Source organism: Mangifera indica, unplaced genomic scaffold, assembly GCF_011075055.1.
Source record: "Mangifera indica cultivar Alphonso unplaced genomic scaffold, CATAS_Mindica_2.1 Un_0149, whole genome shotgun sequence".
In the NCBI taxonomy this organism is placed as follows: Eukaryota; Viridiplantae; Streptophyta; class Magnoliopsida; order Sapindales; family Anacardiaceae; genus Mangifera; species Mangifera indica.
In genome coordinates, this window is record NW_025401241.1 from 1 (window position 1) to 14,977 (window position 14,977).

Genomic DNA, 14,977 nt, shown 5'->3' on the forward strand with positions numbered 1-14,977 from the left:
CAAATTTAAAGGGAATGCAATAAAATGAACTCACCCATCCGTTGGAACATTTGTAGTTGTCAATTTGACAGGGTATAAAGGATTTGCAATTGTAACCCAAAAGCTGTTCACATAGAACCACATTAAATAATAATAATAATAATAAACCAAAGAAACAACAAAATGCAATTAAATATCTTTAAAGTAACACCAAGAAGTAACTGACTCAAATAACCAATAATAGTAAGGCCGAGGCCGGTCAGGAAGTTGCAGTCTAGAAACCTTATTAAACTCCATATTTAAATAATTGAACTTGACTTCCCTCAACAGAGTCAATAGAAAGTTAAGCCATAAGCCTAAAGGCATACTTCAAAAGAATCCTGTTACCCAAATGCTCCAAGTCAATTCATTCAAAAATGTTGCATGCAAGCTAATCTGTCAGGTTAAATTTTTCTAATTTCAGATCATCATACACGTTAAGAGCAGAAGCAGGTTCTCTTTACTCCAACCAATAAACAACACATATAGAAAGAATTCTTTAAAAAAATAATAATAAAAAGGATAAAAGATAGAAGAAACCATGATTATCAGACAGAACCTCACCCTATTCAGCCACATAACAGTGTGGCATAAACTTTGGATCAAATAACAACATAACATAGATACATCCATAAAGGGAAATAACTACTTTATTTATTAACAAATCCTACAGCATAATATACTGTTTCTCTTTTTATTAATACATTTGACTGTCATCATGCTGGTATGGCATCCACTCCTGTGCACTTATGATCATCATCGAGCATCATAGTTATCATATTTGTTATGATTACCAAGAATATTCATCCAAATAGCATATCGTATGAGCATATTAGCAATTAGTTGTATGTAGAGGTAGATTTGAGCCGAGCAAAGCTCAAGCTTGCTTGAGTTTAGCTCGGCTCAAGGAAGCCGAACTCGACAAGTTTTGAAGGAGCCAAACTCGATAGTACTGTAGAATTTTTTAAACAAAATTATTAATTATGAATTTTAAAAAATTATGTTCTCTTAAAAGAAAACATTAGGGGGAAGTTATATTGTATGGAGAAAGGAAATGTGTAAGGTTATTTATAATAGGTGAAGTGAGCCATTAAAGTTTCTCATCCCAATATGGGATTATTGGAATTGGGTTGAACTTTTTTATAGAGGATGAAGAGAGTTGTTAAAATGTCTCTTTCCAATGTGAAATTTTGTCAAATAAGTTTGCAAACATCTTACATCGGAAAGAGACAATTTAACAACTCGCTTAATCCATTATCTAGGTAGCATGGACACAGAAATGTAGAAAAGCGGAAACAGACACATTGAAACGACTTTTCTAAAAAATATAGGAAACAAAAACTGATATATGATAAAAGATGATAATATAAAGGTTTTCTTTAACAAGAGGAATGGACGAAGTTTGATTTGAAAAGTGAGAGAAAGTTTAAAGGTTTCAAAAAATGAAGAAATATTGATATAATCTTTTTATTAAAAGAAATGTGTTTCTACTACAGAAACACATTTTGAAAATTTTGTAATAGTGAAACACCCTTGACACATTTTGAACAGGTTCCAATACATTTATGTCTTTGAAACGTTTAGGAAATGTGGAAACTCTACCCTTCCCATGTTTCCATGCTTCCAAGCCCATTATAAATAAGTTCAACCCTGTTCCAAATATTCCCTATTGGGAAAAGAAATTTTAACAACTCACTTCACCCATTATAAATAAGCTTACTTTTTTCCTTTCTCAACACAATTTAACTTCTCTTCAATGTTTTCTATTATCAGAGAACATGAATTTTTTTAAAAAATTTATAAATAAAAAATGCTTTTTCAACTAAACTCGAGCTAAGTTGGCAATTGAGCTTCAGCGAGCTCAACTCGAATCAAGCCCTAGTCTTATGACTTAGTCTGTCCATTTATGATGGGAATGCCCACAAAATATCATGGAATGGGAAAATCTAGATACTAAATAAACAGCATATCTCATGTTAACACCTATATGATGAAAGAAATAAACAAGTGCAGAAGAAAGTAGTTATAAAGAATATGCAGATCATGAAACAATTTGATAGCTGGTTAGACAAAATTCAGTGGAGGCTACATTAAAGGTTATCTAACTGTCAGGTTTGAGGCGATGTAAAAACAGTACAAAACCAAACACATTAAAGTTCACGTGGAAAAAAATAGAATTTGAAGTAATACATACGGGTCAGCTCGGCTGAGTCTACAGATTTCACAATAAAACAAGTCAGGATCAGGTGGCATTCCCTCCATGGGTTTCTCTGGGATTATTACACAATTCTTGTGCTGCCGCACATGGCATCTGGGGTCCTCACACTGCCAATTAACAATAAAAAGGCAAAGTAGAAAGTATCAGCAATTAATGGTAGATAAAATAATGGAAACACAAGAGCGATAGCTGCATGGTTCTGATACATAGAAGAATAAAAAATTTTACACATTAATCATGAATTAGCATGTGAGGATCATAATCTAGCACAACCATATATCCAAGCATATAAATAGTGAACACAAATACACAGATACTCAGATAGTATAACCTTGATCATTAACTCAGATTCCAGCGAATTTCCACAAGAACATCGAACTTTAGTATCTGGCTGAACAGAGTCATCCAGTTCCACTTTATTTTTCATGTTACTGCTATTTGAAACGGCCTGTCCCTTTGATGCTAAGTCAGGGGCCACAGAGATCTGCAATTTACTGGGAATAAGGGACGGTATATGCATGTCAGAGGGAGATACAAAAAGAATGAAGAATTCACATCGAGAGCGCACTACAAATCATAAAAGTATTGTAACTAAAACATGATATATCAATTAGCCAAGTAACATCAGCAGAAAAAACTATTCACAATTTGCTACCAGTTTGGCCACATCGACCAGTATGTATCAAATACCTATATGTATCATCTACCAGTTTGGCCACATCTTCCTTACTCACAGTACTCTTCTTTGCCCACATCTTGGAAACTATGAAAAAAAATGAAACACATATAAGTGACAGATTATAGGATTTCCATCATAAACAACATCAAATACAAACATTGCTTAAATAAAGGTTCAGATGCCAAGGGGGATGTTCAAAGGAAATACCAAAACCATCACACACACACACACACACACACACACATGTATGTATGTGTAAATATAGTTATGAAAATTAAATTACAACTTAGACGCAACAAATGGGAGTGTCTAGGGCTCGACAAAAGCAAATAGGTTTTTTATTTTGCACATTTGCAATCAGTGATCAGAACCCGTTCAATATAACTCACCAGACTGAACACATTTATTTAAGATTATGGTATTTTCGCAGAAAAAATAACCCTCCACTACAGAATTCAAGTCTCTCTATCTCTAATCTTCTGAGTACTTACAAGTAAGAAATTACCATTTCCACTTTAAAGTTCAATAAGTTCAGTCAATTCTATTGCAAAATGCCACTGAAACATTGGATTACCACCATTATCATCATAACTGCCACCAAAATGTACAATGACTCCAAACAATCAGAGCCAAGCTATAGAGGCATAGACACATTTGAATAATGAAACATGAATCAGTAATCTCACAATCATCTCTGCAGTCAAAGCACATGCTACAATTAATAGCTTATCCTAATATCTCAAGAATCCCTTTTCATATCAGAATCTCTCTTTCTCAAACATGTGCACACAACACCAACACAAAAAGAAGACAAACAAGATATGAGAAAGTAGGTCACCCAAAATCCCACATTGAAAACAAAAATTAAAAGCGACATATTCCTGTGATGTCAAAATCTTTCACTAGATCAAAAGCTTATTCATATGCAAACACAGAAGCAAGTTACACAGAGGAGAACATACAAAAAATGAGAAAAATAAATCGGTAATTCCAGCTTCAATAAAGCACTAAACCTTAAGTTATAAGAAACTGTTCACATATGTCACACCCCCCTATATTTATGCATGCATGCATACATCATGATATAAAAAAGTAAAACTACAAGAAGACACGAAAAAGGGACTATTCATTCAAGTTGAATTACAACTTAGACACATCAAAGGGGTTTGTCTAGAGGTCGACTTGGGAGTATAAGAACCCTTAGAAGTCAAAAGCAACCAAGTTTTTAATTTTTCACTTTTGCAATTAGTGATCAGAATGCCTTCAACATAACTCACCAGACTGAACAAATTCATTTAAGATTTTGACATTTTCACTGAAAAAAAGAGCCTCCATATCAACAATGGAATTCAAGAAAGTAAGAAATTACATTTTCCGCTTTAAAGTTCAATAAGTTCAGTCAATTCTATTGTAAAACGCCGCTGAAACATTGGATTACCACCGTTATCATCATAACTGCCACCAAAACGAACACTAACTTTGAACAATCAGAGCCAAGATATAAAGGCATAGACACATTTGAATAATGAAACATGAATCAGTAACCTCACAACCATCTCTGCAGTTGAAGCACATGCTGCAATCAATAAATAATCCTATTATCTCAAGAATCCTTTTTCAAACCAGAATCTTTATCTTTCTCTAACATGTGCGCACAACACTAACACACAGAGAAGACAAGCAAATTATAGGAAAGTAGGTCACCCAAACTTCCACATTGGAAGCAAGAATTAAATGTGACATCTTTCTGTGATGTCAAAATCTTTCAGTACCTCAAAAGCTTATTCATATGCAAACACAGAAGCAGCTTACAAAGGGTTAACATAAAAAAGATGAGAAAAAAATTCAGTAATTCCAGCTTCAATAAAACACTAAACCTTAAGTTATAAGAAACAGATCATGGCATATAATTTACTATAAATATAAAACTTTTGATAAAACATGGCAATAAAAATAATTATAACACTACAAACATCCTTAGTATTCCTTCACAGGCTAAAGATGCAACAACCAATTGTTGAGAATAACAAGACTATTTCCAGATGTAGAAGAAGAATACGGGAAATAAAACAATCACCTTGTTCATCAGATAGAATGGCTAATATCCGATCAAGAAGATCCTGCACATCCCCCCCAAAAAAAAAAAATCAAACACAATCCTTCAATGACATCCAACAATAACCAAATAAGGCTAGTCAGCGTTGGACTTTCTTCCTTATTTTGAAGGAACAAAGGGTACTATATTGAATGGCCTTAAAATTGAGAATTTTTAGAACATTTACCATAAACGCACATTTACAAGCTGATGATAACAATAAGAAATAAATTAGACATCTAACCTGTTTCTTTCCCTGCTTCGAAAGACCTAATTGAGTGAGTATATCTTTGAGCTCCTTTATTCGGAAGTATGCCAATTTGTCCTACAATGGAAAATGCAAGTGTCAAAAACTCTTTGCACATCACCACACTCAAGAGATGAGGGGAAATGAAAGACCATGAATCTTAAAATATTTAATCACATGTACTAGCAGCATCAAAAGCTAATAGTAGGGTGTGGAGGGAGGCACTCCCCAGCACAACATACTCATCGTATTATATCTACTATTTACTTTTTAATGTAAATTAATGAACTAATCTTTCAGAGCTACTTTCTTTCCTCTTTATAATATTGGATAAATATGGTGAATTCAAAAGCACTTATAAAAGCATATTAGCAAAACACTCCATTAAGCATACTTACCACCTGTTGGATTCAAAAGTAACATTTGCAAATTTGCATGTGCTGCAACACGCAGACACGTGCACAGACAAAGGAGATAAAAAAAGCTGTCCAAGAAATGTTGTGCACTGAACATTGAGTAAAAGCATATCCCTTTATTCATTCAAACAAATAATTACCTGATGCCTTAAAAAAAAACATAATTTAAATATGAAATAAATTCAACAATATATACAATCATTTCTATTCAAAGTGTTACTCATTTTATAGCTGCATTATCAAGATAAAATGAGACGGTGACATAACACCCAATGTAAGCATATGAGCACGGCATGCAATAAATAAAAGAACCCAAAATTGCACAGCCGAGAACACGCTATACATGCCATAATTTACATATTGCTGCACCAACTACACAACAAAATTTTTTCATCATCTCATAACCAGCAAATTAACATGTTATTAATTCCAATAACTCGAATTTGCAATCTGCAAACTGTCTTTTTTACTATCTTCCATTTACAGCTAAAAAAATTTCACCTGAACCACACAAGCAAAGCTTCAATTGATAAGCAAGAAAAATAAAAGCTATGAAACGCTACTCACAACAGTCAAATCAAACTACAAAGATAAACTGAACATACAACAATCCAGTAAATTGAAGTACCTTGCAGCTCGTAATCAAATCCATCTCTCTCTTTATTAGTTTATTTTCAACAAAAACGAAGCCTCGATCAGTATCAAATTAATCGCCGCAAAAATCAATAATCAACCATACCAGCCCATAAAACTTCAAACAGCCGCCGATCTAATCAAAACAAGCAATAAGAATTAATAGAATTAAAGCAATGCAAACACCAAAAAATCAACGAGAAATTACGAGAATTACATAACCGAAACCTTATTAAGCAGAGAGCTTACGGTATGATTACATAAATTAAAATGAACAGAGAAGAGACGAAGAATCGACAGAATTAGGGTTGCGAACACGGTTAAATGGAACGCCGACTCGTCTTTTTTGACCGATAGAAATAAAGAACCAACCAAAACAATGAGTAGGCAGGCAAGCAAAATCCACCAAATTTTCACAAAAGTCCCGGACCTATCGCCGATTATCAAATCCGGTTTTTTAACGGTATATGTCCGGGTTTTGTTTCCACGCAATTGCTGATTGGACTTTATGATGCACGCCCTTACGTTGTTTATTTTTTTTTTAATTTTCTTTTCTTTAGGTGAGAATTTGTATGGTGTACGTGGCTTTATTTGGTCGGTAGGGTGAGGTGAATCTTTACCGTTGGTCTGATAGAAATTAGATTGTTGACATTTCGAATCTTGTTCGAATCACGTGACGATTTTGACCAGCGGCCAACATGTCTACAATAGGAAAGATAAAAAGAGAATTTACACCAATGCGTGACCATATTATGAATTTATGACATGACCTTGTACAGGGATTAAAAATTTAGGCCATAGTTTCTATTCCCATCCAAAGTTAGGTCCACAGTCATTATCTTATTTATTAACTTTCAAATTAAAGTAAATAAAATTAGTTTGATGCAAAGGTATGATTATTTTTTATTTTATAATATTAAAAAATAATATTTTGTCATTTTTAATCTAAATTTTAAAAACTAACAATTTTTTCAGTTTAAATTTTAAAAATTTAACTTTATATCTCATGATTTATTTTTTTCTTTTTCTAACTACTTTCTTTGTTTTTAGCTAACTTGATGTTTCTAATTCCTTTTCTCTTACACTCTTTGTCAAAAACGAGTCGACCAATCATCCGACATCCTTTGAAGAGACAAATGGTTATATGCTTGAGTTAAAACAGAAATATTGCACTTTTCTCACTAATCGAAAGTTGAAACAGTCAATTTTTTTGTCATCCAATCAAAAACTTTTTTTCTTTGTTTCAACTTCCATCGACAATGAATCGAAAAATGGTCAAACACTTGAGCTTTAGAGGATGTCAGACAACTAGTCCTCTTATTTTCGATAGAGCATTGGAGAAAAGGGATTGGGAAGATAAAGTCAACTGAAAACGGACAAAGTCACTAGAGAAAAAAGGAGAAAAATAAACCCTATGAAAGAAAAATTATTAATTTTTAAAATTTAGGTAGAAAGAGAAGATAAAATTTTATTTTTCTAATATTACAGATTAAATGATAATTATACTTTTAAAACTAACGAATTTTATTAATTTTAACAACTAATTAACGAGTTGTTATCTCTTTTCTCACCTTTATCTCTCCCCTTATATACATGTTTTGGAGGGGAAAACTTCTTTTGAATTATCCTTTTCTTACAAAACTTGACTCATGATTTTGAATTGAATAAATAAATTTGTGCATATATCGGCGAGATTAAATTTATGTAGAAGTTAACGTCTCGTTATCAAGATGTTGTAACATAAAATTTGGTTTAGGGCATTTTTTTTAATAACGGTTGAAGAACCTTTCACAAATTTGAAATTGTCTAGTTATTGGTCATTCTTCCATGGCTTCGAGACTTTGGACGGGAGAACTTATTAGTGGCTATTGTTGTTGACTTCATTCAGCTATACTTACAAGAATTGACCTAGTACATTTCCCCTTTAGTTCTTGCGGTTTGGGGAGCACTTCAAAGAGTACAAGTGTTCTATTATAATTTCAAGAGTTTTGCTACCACCGTGGAGATATCTCATGATGGTCGACATGTGTTCCATTTGTCATTTGAATAGTCATAATGAATGTTAATCGTTGATTTAGCTTCTTCTCAATAGATAATATAAAAGAGTTGAGTGTCCTGCCAAGTCTTGAGCTAGAGTATAGACTAAAGTTGAAGGAGCCTTTAGAGGGGATTTTGGATATATTCCCAAAATGTTGACATTTCCCTTTCTTTATAAGAGTATTCTCATAATAAGTTTTGTTTATTTTTACTAAAAAATGTCTACTTAGTTGATTTGATCTAAATCTTTCTTTGGTATAATTTGTGAGTCACCAAATTCTATTATTTTGTCAAATGAAGCAATAGTCCTACATGAAATAAATTCCTATATGTGTTGGAATGACTCTTTTTACAAGAGAATATGTGTTGTCTTTGGTGCTTTGACATGCCTTAGACCTAATTAAGGAATACACTCCAAGGGAGAAAACAATTTGGATATATTTTTTCTAGTGCTCTTGTTTTGTCTGCCCCTACTAAAGCTGAATTCAAACCGAGCTGAACTAGAGCTCAGTTCGGTTTACATATAATTGAGTTCGAGCTCGTGAAAATTAAACTCGAACTTGACTCAAATTCAGTTCAACTTGTTTTTCGTTATTAAAATGACATCGTTTTAATACATATTGATCAAAACGACATCGTTTTGTATCAAAATTTTTAATTAAAAAATTTGACGAGTAATTCGAGCTTGAGCTCATATAAGACTAGCTCGTTCAAGCTCGAATGGATTCAGTTTGAATTCAACCCTAACCCCTACAAAGATTTTGGCCTATATAACAAAGCATTTCACCTAGTTTGTTAGGCTTTTAGTTGCTTGCATACCAACAAACTATAGTTAGTTGCTTATGTATTTGTGAATTAAATATTTTCGTATATGTAATCAATTTGAATGAAATAAAATTCTGTTTCCTATCCTTGTTTCTTAAGGTTTATTTTTATGTACGTAACACTCTTGATGGAAGTACTGCTCTCCAGATTAAGAGCCATGGATCAATTATCAAGGAGTCTTGGGGAGGTCTTTAAGAATTTTCAAAGCTTTGGGGGCTCTCAATGTCAAAAAACTCCAGGGAGGAATTCTTTTTAAGTGATCTTTTCTTGCACTAAAAGAAAAACTCCCTCCTTCTTACAAAACCTGAAATCACCAGATCGGTAGCATCGGCTCCGCTTTTCGTTAACAGCTCTCAATTACTGTGAATCCAACGTCAAATTAGTGTAAGTTCCTACTCTTGTTTCATCATTTTCTGTCTCACAATTTCTCCGGTTTAGGTCCTTCACTCAAAACGCTATCTTCCGATGTTTATGCAGTTAATGGAATCTAACCAAGCCACACACGGCCTTATGGGTTCGAACGACAACATTCAGAGAACTCAGTACTATTCCATTTTCGTTCCCTCTTTATTTATGTTTCTGTGTCTTAGACCTAGGAGTGAAAGAACGAGGATTAAGCATTTCGTGGAAAACCCTATATAATTTTTTTCTTTTATTTATGAAAAAATTTCAGGTATCCATATGTGACTGGTACATCCGTAGTAGCTTTGAAGTACAAAGATGGGATTTTGATGGCCGCTGACATGGGAGGTTGGTTCATATGCTCATCATTTACATTTAATTTTTAATATTTTGATTTAGCACACTTGTTTTTTGATCGTGCTGTATTTTTGTTTTGGGTTTGACATGAAGTTTTTCCTAGATAATTATTCGCTGTTCGTTTGTTTAATTGGGGACCAGTAATTATAGTAAATGGAGAATGGGTGAGCTTCAATGATCCTACTTAAGTTTTTGAGGGTTGCAGCATAGAGAGAATAATCTTAATTATTTCTTAAATTTCAAAACTCAAAGGATTAGTTTCAAGACTCGGGAAGCCTTACTGTTGTTATTAGCTATTGAGTTGAAGTGTCTCTATTGCTCTTTCGTCTATGATATCGACTCTCATGCTAGATAATGCTGCTTTGATTAGTATCATGTAGCTCTCACTAGTTCCAAAGTTTTGGTGGATTTTTTTGCATCGAATATCTATGATAGGAAGACTGAATTTTTTGAAGATACAAGTTGCTTCCATTTTTTTTTCTTTTGGTTTATCTTATCCTTTATAGAGCTTAAGATTTAGGTTTACATTTTCATTCTTTTTCAAAATGCTTGATAAAATTTTTTAAAATTGGGAATATGTTGCCTAGTTGCATAGGCTTGGGAATGTTTATCATGCTATTGAGTTTCGGCCTAAAATAAAATGATTATTCCTCAACTGAGTATTATTGGTGAAACAATGGTCATTTGACAAATAGTTAGGGTGCTTTTATCCATCTATCAAATTTTGATTTTTGTGTTATTATCAGAAATGATTCTTGTCATGGGAAACTTAAAAAAATGCAGTAAATAGTTTCTAAAATGTTCATGATATGTGTGAAATATTTTTAAGTTCCCAGGAAATCTCAATATTTATTACTTCTCTTCCTTTTACTTCTATTTTTGATGAAAAAATCAAAACTAAAATTCATATTATTTGGGCCTTTGACTTAGTGCAAACTAGTTGACATGTTTGTGTTCTCAGTCCCTTGATTTATTATACAAGCATAATCAATGTGCCCTTTTTCATGGCAACATTTTTTCTGCCTCTTCTAGTTTATGAACTACTATTCCTATATGTTAACCGCAGTAAGCTTTCATCAATGCTAAAGAGTGTGTGTGTGTGTGTGTTATCATAAAAGTTGTTTCTATCATCCTTTCTTTTGTTGCTTGTGTTGTTTCTTATATTCTTCATTGATAAGCTTATCTCTGAGCTGTGCCCTTATTTTCCTTATGTGTTTTTTCCACATGCCTTCGGTACTTCTGAATTCCATTTTTGATCTACGTCAGTGGTAACATGTCTGTTTTGTATTGTGTGGAAAGGTTACTGGCTAACCAGATCTTACTTTTCTCCTAATGAAAAAAATTGTTGTGATTTACACTTTCTATATTATTTTGCTTTAACTAACTCAGAATTGTCTTCTACTTCTATAGAATTGTTTGAAATTCAGAGTATTTAGGATCCTTTTGTCATGTCATTTCTGCCATTTTAAATAAAAAGAATGACTTATGTGCTTGTATAATAATGTAAAATGCAGGTTCCTATGGGTCCACATTGCGATACAAGACTGTGGATCGGTTGAAGCCAGTTGGAAAGCATTCTCTTCTTGGTGCAAGTGGAGAGATAAGTGATTTTCAGGAGATTTTGCGATATCTTGATGAGCTTACGTAAGTAGCATTGTTTTATTTAGAGAAACGAAAAACTTGGTGTTATTAGTACTTGTTCTGTTTGAAATAACTATTGGATTTTTGGTTTTGGATGTTTGATTTTGCAGCCTGTATGACAATATGTGGGATGATGGAAACTCTTTGGGGCCTAAAGAAGTGCACAACTATTTAACCAGGGTCATGTATAACAGGCGTAACAAATTTGACCCTTTGTGGAACTCACTTGTGCTTGGCGGAGTGAAAAAGGGACAGAAGTATCTTGGGATGGTAAGCCATTGTTATATCTGAATGGTAATGATCAAAAAGAAAAAATTGGGTATTTTAAATGGTTTGTCAATGACACTTCTTTATTTCTGTGACTTTCTAGGTCTCGATGATTGGGGTCAACTTCGAGGATAACCATGTAGCAACTGGGTTTGGGAATCACCTTGCACGACCAATCCTTCGTGATGAGTGGCATGAGAATTTGAGCTTTGAAGATGGTGTCAAGTTACTTGAAAAGTGCATGCGTGTGCTCCTCTATCGCGATAGATCTGCTGTCAATAAATTGCAGGTTTGTTATGACCTTAAATTCTCATGTAATAACTAATCATTTGTTCAGTGATATTCTTGTTAATCGATCAAATTTATTTTTAATGCTATAATTGAATCTTTCTGCAATATTATCTGGGTGCACTGATATAATTTTTGGAACCAACTTCCTCAAACTTTAGACACCTTGTTTACACTGTAAACTATTTTGGTATCAGAGAAAATGTGTCTACAAAGTGACTTGATTTCTTTGAATGTTTTCAGATTGCTAAGATCACTGAAGAAGGTGTGACAATATCCCAGCCTTACTCACTGAAGACCTTCTGGGGATTCTCTGCTTTTGAGAATCCAACAGTGGGTGCTGAGGGGTCATGGTAACTGACATGGGATAAACTTCTTTGAAATTTCTTTCCCTGTATTTCTTATGGAGTCGGACAAAAAAATACGGGGAATTATGCATCTTTACTTTTGTTCAAAGGGTTGCTTGTGAGCTATGATATGTCCTATGACAGACCAGATCCGCTGATTGTGGAATCCTGTCTTTGTGAGAACAGGGGATTTTATGATATCTTTTAAAACATTAAATGCCCATTTCTTTCTTGGTTTTGACCTTTTACAGCGTACAACAGGTATTGACTATGATATATATAACAGAATAGGAAGGAAATTGATTTGTTTGGTCTTTATTTTGTGTGTTTGATAAATCATCCGCTGCTTTATGAGAAATGGAACTAAATCATCAACCCAACAACTGAAGTCAATTTCCAGGTTGAGGCAAGAACCGGATTCATGAAATAGAAATGGCTGGCAAGTACGGTATTATTTGTCTATACAATGACGTGTGCAATAGCAGTATAATTCCCAACCACGGTATAGAAATGGGTTATTGGTAAATAACATTTTAACCTTCATGAAATAGCAACCCGGCATTGCATCTGAGATAGTGGTTTGTCACCCTCCCAAGCACTCGGTAAAATTAGCAGTGCAAATTGCAGACAGTGTGTAGTGTTCGATACTCTTTCTCTATACTTGAATGGATAAATCTTTTTTTTTCACCTAAATTGGTGGAAATTGACCCTGACACATGTACAGTGAATTAACTCATTATATTGCACCCTCATACGCTCCCACATTCTCTTTCTTAACCTCCCCTCTTTCTTTCCCTTCTTGTTCTTTTTCTTATTCTTCTCTTTCTCTTTCTTCTGTTTCTCATTTTTCTTATCATCTCGTAAGAAAGTTTCCTTTGAACAATTTTGGGTCAGTCCATCATTCCATCTCGTTGTTTCTTCTGCTTCCGTCATAGTAGTTGCCTCGGATTTTGTGGCCTCTTGAGCTGCAACAACCTCGCATGCGGACAACACTTTCTCTTTTGTTGATGCCACTGTTAGCCGTCGAGCTCCCTCTCTTATAACTTCAAAAGAGTACCCTCTTCAGACGGATACCCTTTGAGGAGAACACACACTGGAAAAGGAAGCTTTAGTTTACTTAAACTCAAAATTATATATAAAACTCTATAATTAAGTCGGAATAAAACATCAATTAAAAAGAGCATCAACCTACATGTCCTAAAATTAGCAAATAAAAGGTGTTTAATAAACCATATGAAAATAATATCATTAGAAAATGTGCATGAGAAGAAAAACGTTACATATACATAAACACAAATATATTAACATTAGAAAATTTTCCCTCATGCAAACCCCACTTGACGGAAGCTCCTCCTACCACTACCACAATCATCTGCTATCTGTAAAATATAAAAAAGAACGAATGAATGGTAATATTTAGTAAGTATTTCATCTTTCAGGTGTCTTAAATTTCCCATACAGTGATTTTCTCTCACTATAATTTGGATGACTTGATATGTTAAACTCATTTAAACACTATAAAAGCATGTAAAAATCCCTTTCAAAAACTTCATTTTGCTTGCATTGCTAATCGAAGTTGGTTGTCGATGTATAAACACCTTAGTCACATAAGAAAAATATAATCCCTTGCAGTCCCTTTTCCCATATACATATCATCATAGACTGTCAATCTCACCCTAGTGTAGGTGTTCCTTATAGTGAGCATTCGTATTAAACATCTAACCAACCTTACGAGGAATGCAATTCTTGCCATTCTTAATCACCAAAAAAAAAAACACTTCAATTCTTTTTTCATACACACAAATCAACATGAATATCAATAACACAACTTAGATATGACAGCGAGATTTAGCCAAAAGGGAAAAAATAAGAAAGATAAATCTATGAATAATATTTTATTAGCTCCTGTAAATAGAGCTAACCATCTCGAGAAAAAACCTTTTGGTAAAAAATTAAATAAATAAACAAAGAAGGGCACTTGAACCAACCTCAGCTGAAAAAAACTTTGTTCTTCTCTTGAAGGCTTGCTATGGTACGCAGCACACAAGGTTTTCTATGCAAGAGAAATGGTTCCGGCAGCCAAGCTCCGGTCAAAAGATGAGCATGGCTGCATGGATGACGGTGCCATCTCCCCTGCACAGCAAACATTTTGGTACTTATTATCATCATCTCTCTCTCAAAGCAGATGCTTTATATACACATAAATGCACATGGAAGTAAAATATTTTCCCCTGGCGCTCAGAATATTCACTTTAATTCAGACTGGCTCCACCTGAATAGTCTAAACAATAATGAGACATTGAAGCTTCTTGGACACAAGTCGACTGGGCCATTTGCATTTTTTTATAAACGTGGCTACGATTGGCGATTAGGCTGCTAATATTCTATTATCAATGTGGAGACTCTGTGATGTCAGCTCTTGTAGGTCAGCTAGGCTGGCTATGGTGTCACTTAAATTTCTTTTGTAATGTAATTTAAATAAACGACTCCATGATCGCCGGGATAAT

General features: G+C 33.8%; 2 protein-coding genes and 1 long non-coding RNA gene across 4 annotated transcripts; 1 reads left to right on the forward strand and 2 right to left on the reverse strand.

Moving 5' to 3' along the window:
* Positions 1–30: 30 nt before the first annotated feature.
* On the reverse strand, positions 31–6,791 carry LOC123208169 (E3 SUMO-protein ligase SIZ1-like). The gene is made up of 8 exons (XM_044625569.1): positions 6,567–6,791; positions 6,302–6,442; positions 5,255–5,335; positions 4,993–5,035; positions 2,927–2,999; positions 2,568–2,730; positions 2,213–2,343; positions 31–103 (listed from the first exon to the last, which is right to left on the reverse strand). The coding sequence occupies exons 2-8, from the start codon at positions 6,323–6,325 to the stop codon at positions 31–33; spliced, it is 588 nt and encodes a 195-aa protein (XP_044481504.1). The 5' UTR covers positions 6,326–6,442; positions 6,567–6,791.
* A 2,603-nt stretch (positions 6,792–9,394) lies between these two features.
* On the forward strand, positions 9,395–12,713 carry LOC123208167 (proteasome subunit beta type-4-like). Its single transcript, XM_044625568.1, has 7 exons — positions 9,395–9,552; positions 9,646–9,710; positions 9,842–9,918; positions 11,442–11,571; positions 11,679–11,838; positions 11,939–12,124; positions 12,367–12,713. Exons 2-7 carry the CDS (start codon positions 9,649–9,651, stop codon positions 12,478–12,480), a joined length of 729 nt encoding a protein of 242 aa, XP_044481503.1. The 5' UTR covers positions 9,395–9,552; positions 9,646–9,648; the 3' UTR covers positions 12,481–12,713.
* Positions 12,714–12,896: 183 nt separating this feature from the next.
* LOC123208168 lies at positions 12,897–14,637 on the reverse strand. 2 transcript variants are annotated; one of them, XR_006500707.1, is made up of 2 exons: positions 14,459–14,637; positions 12,897–13,563 (listed from the first exon to the last, which is right to left on the reverse strand). It is a non-coding gene; the product is annotated as an uncharacterized LOC123208168 (long non-coding RNA). The 2 variants fall into 2 exon arrangements; XR_006500708.1 differs by having other exon boundaries at positions 12,897–13,849.
* Positions 14,638–14,977: the final 340 nt, after the last annotated feature.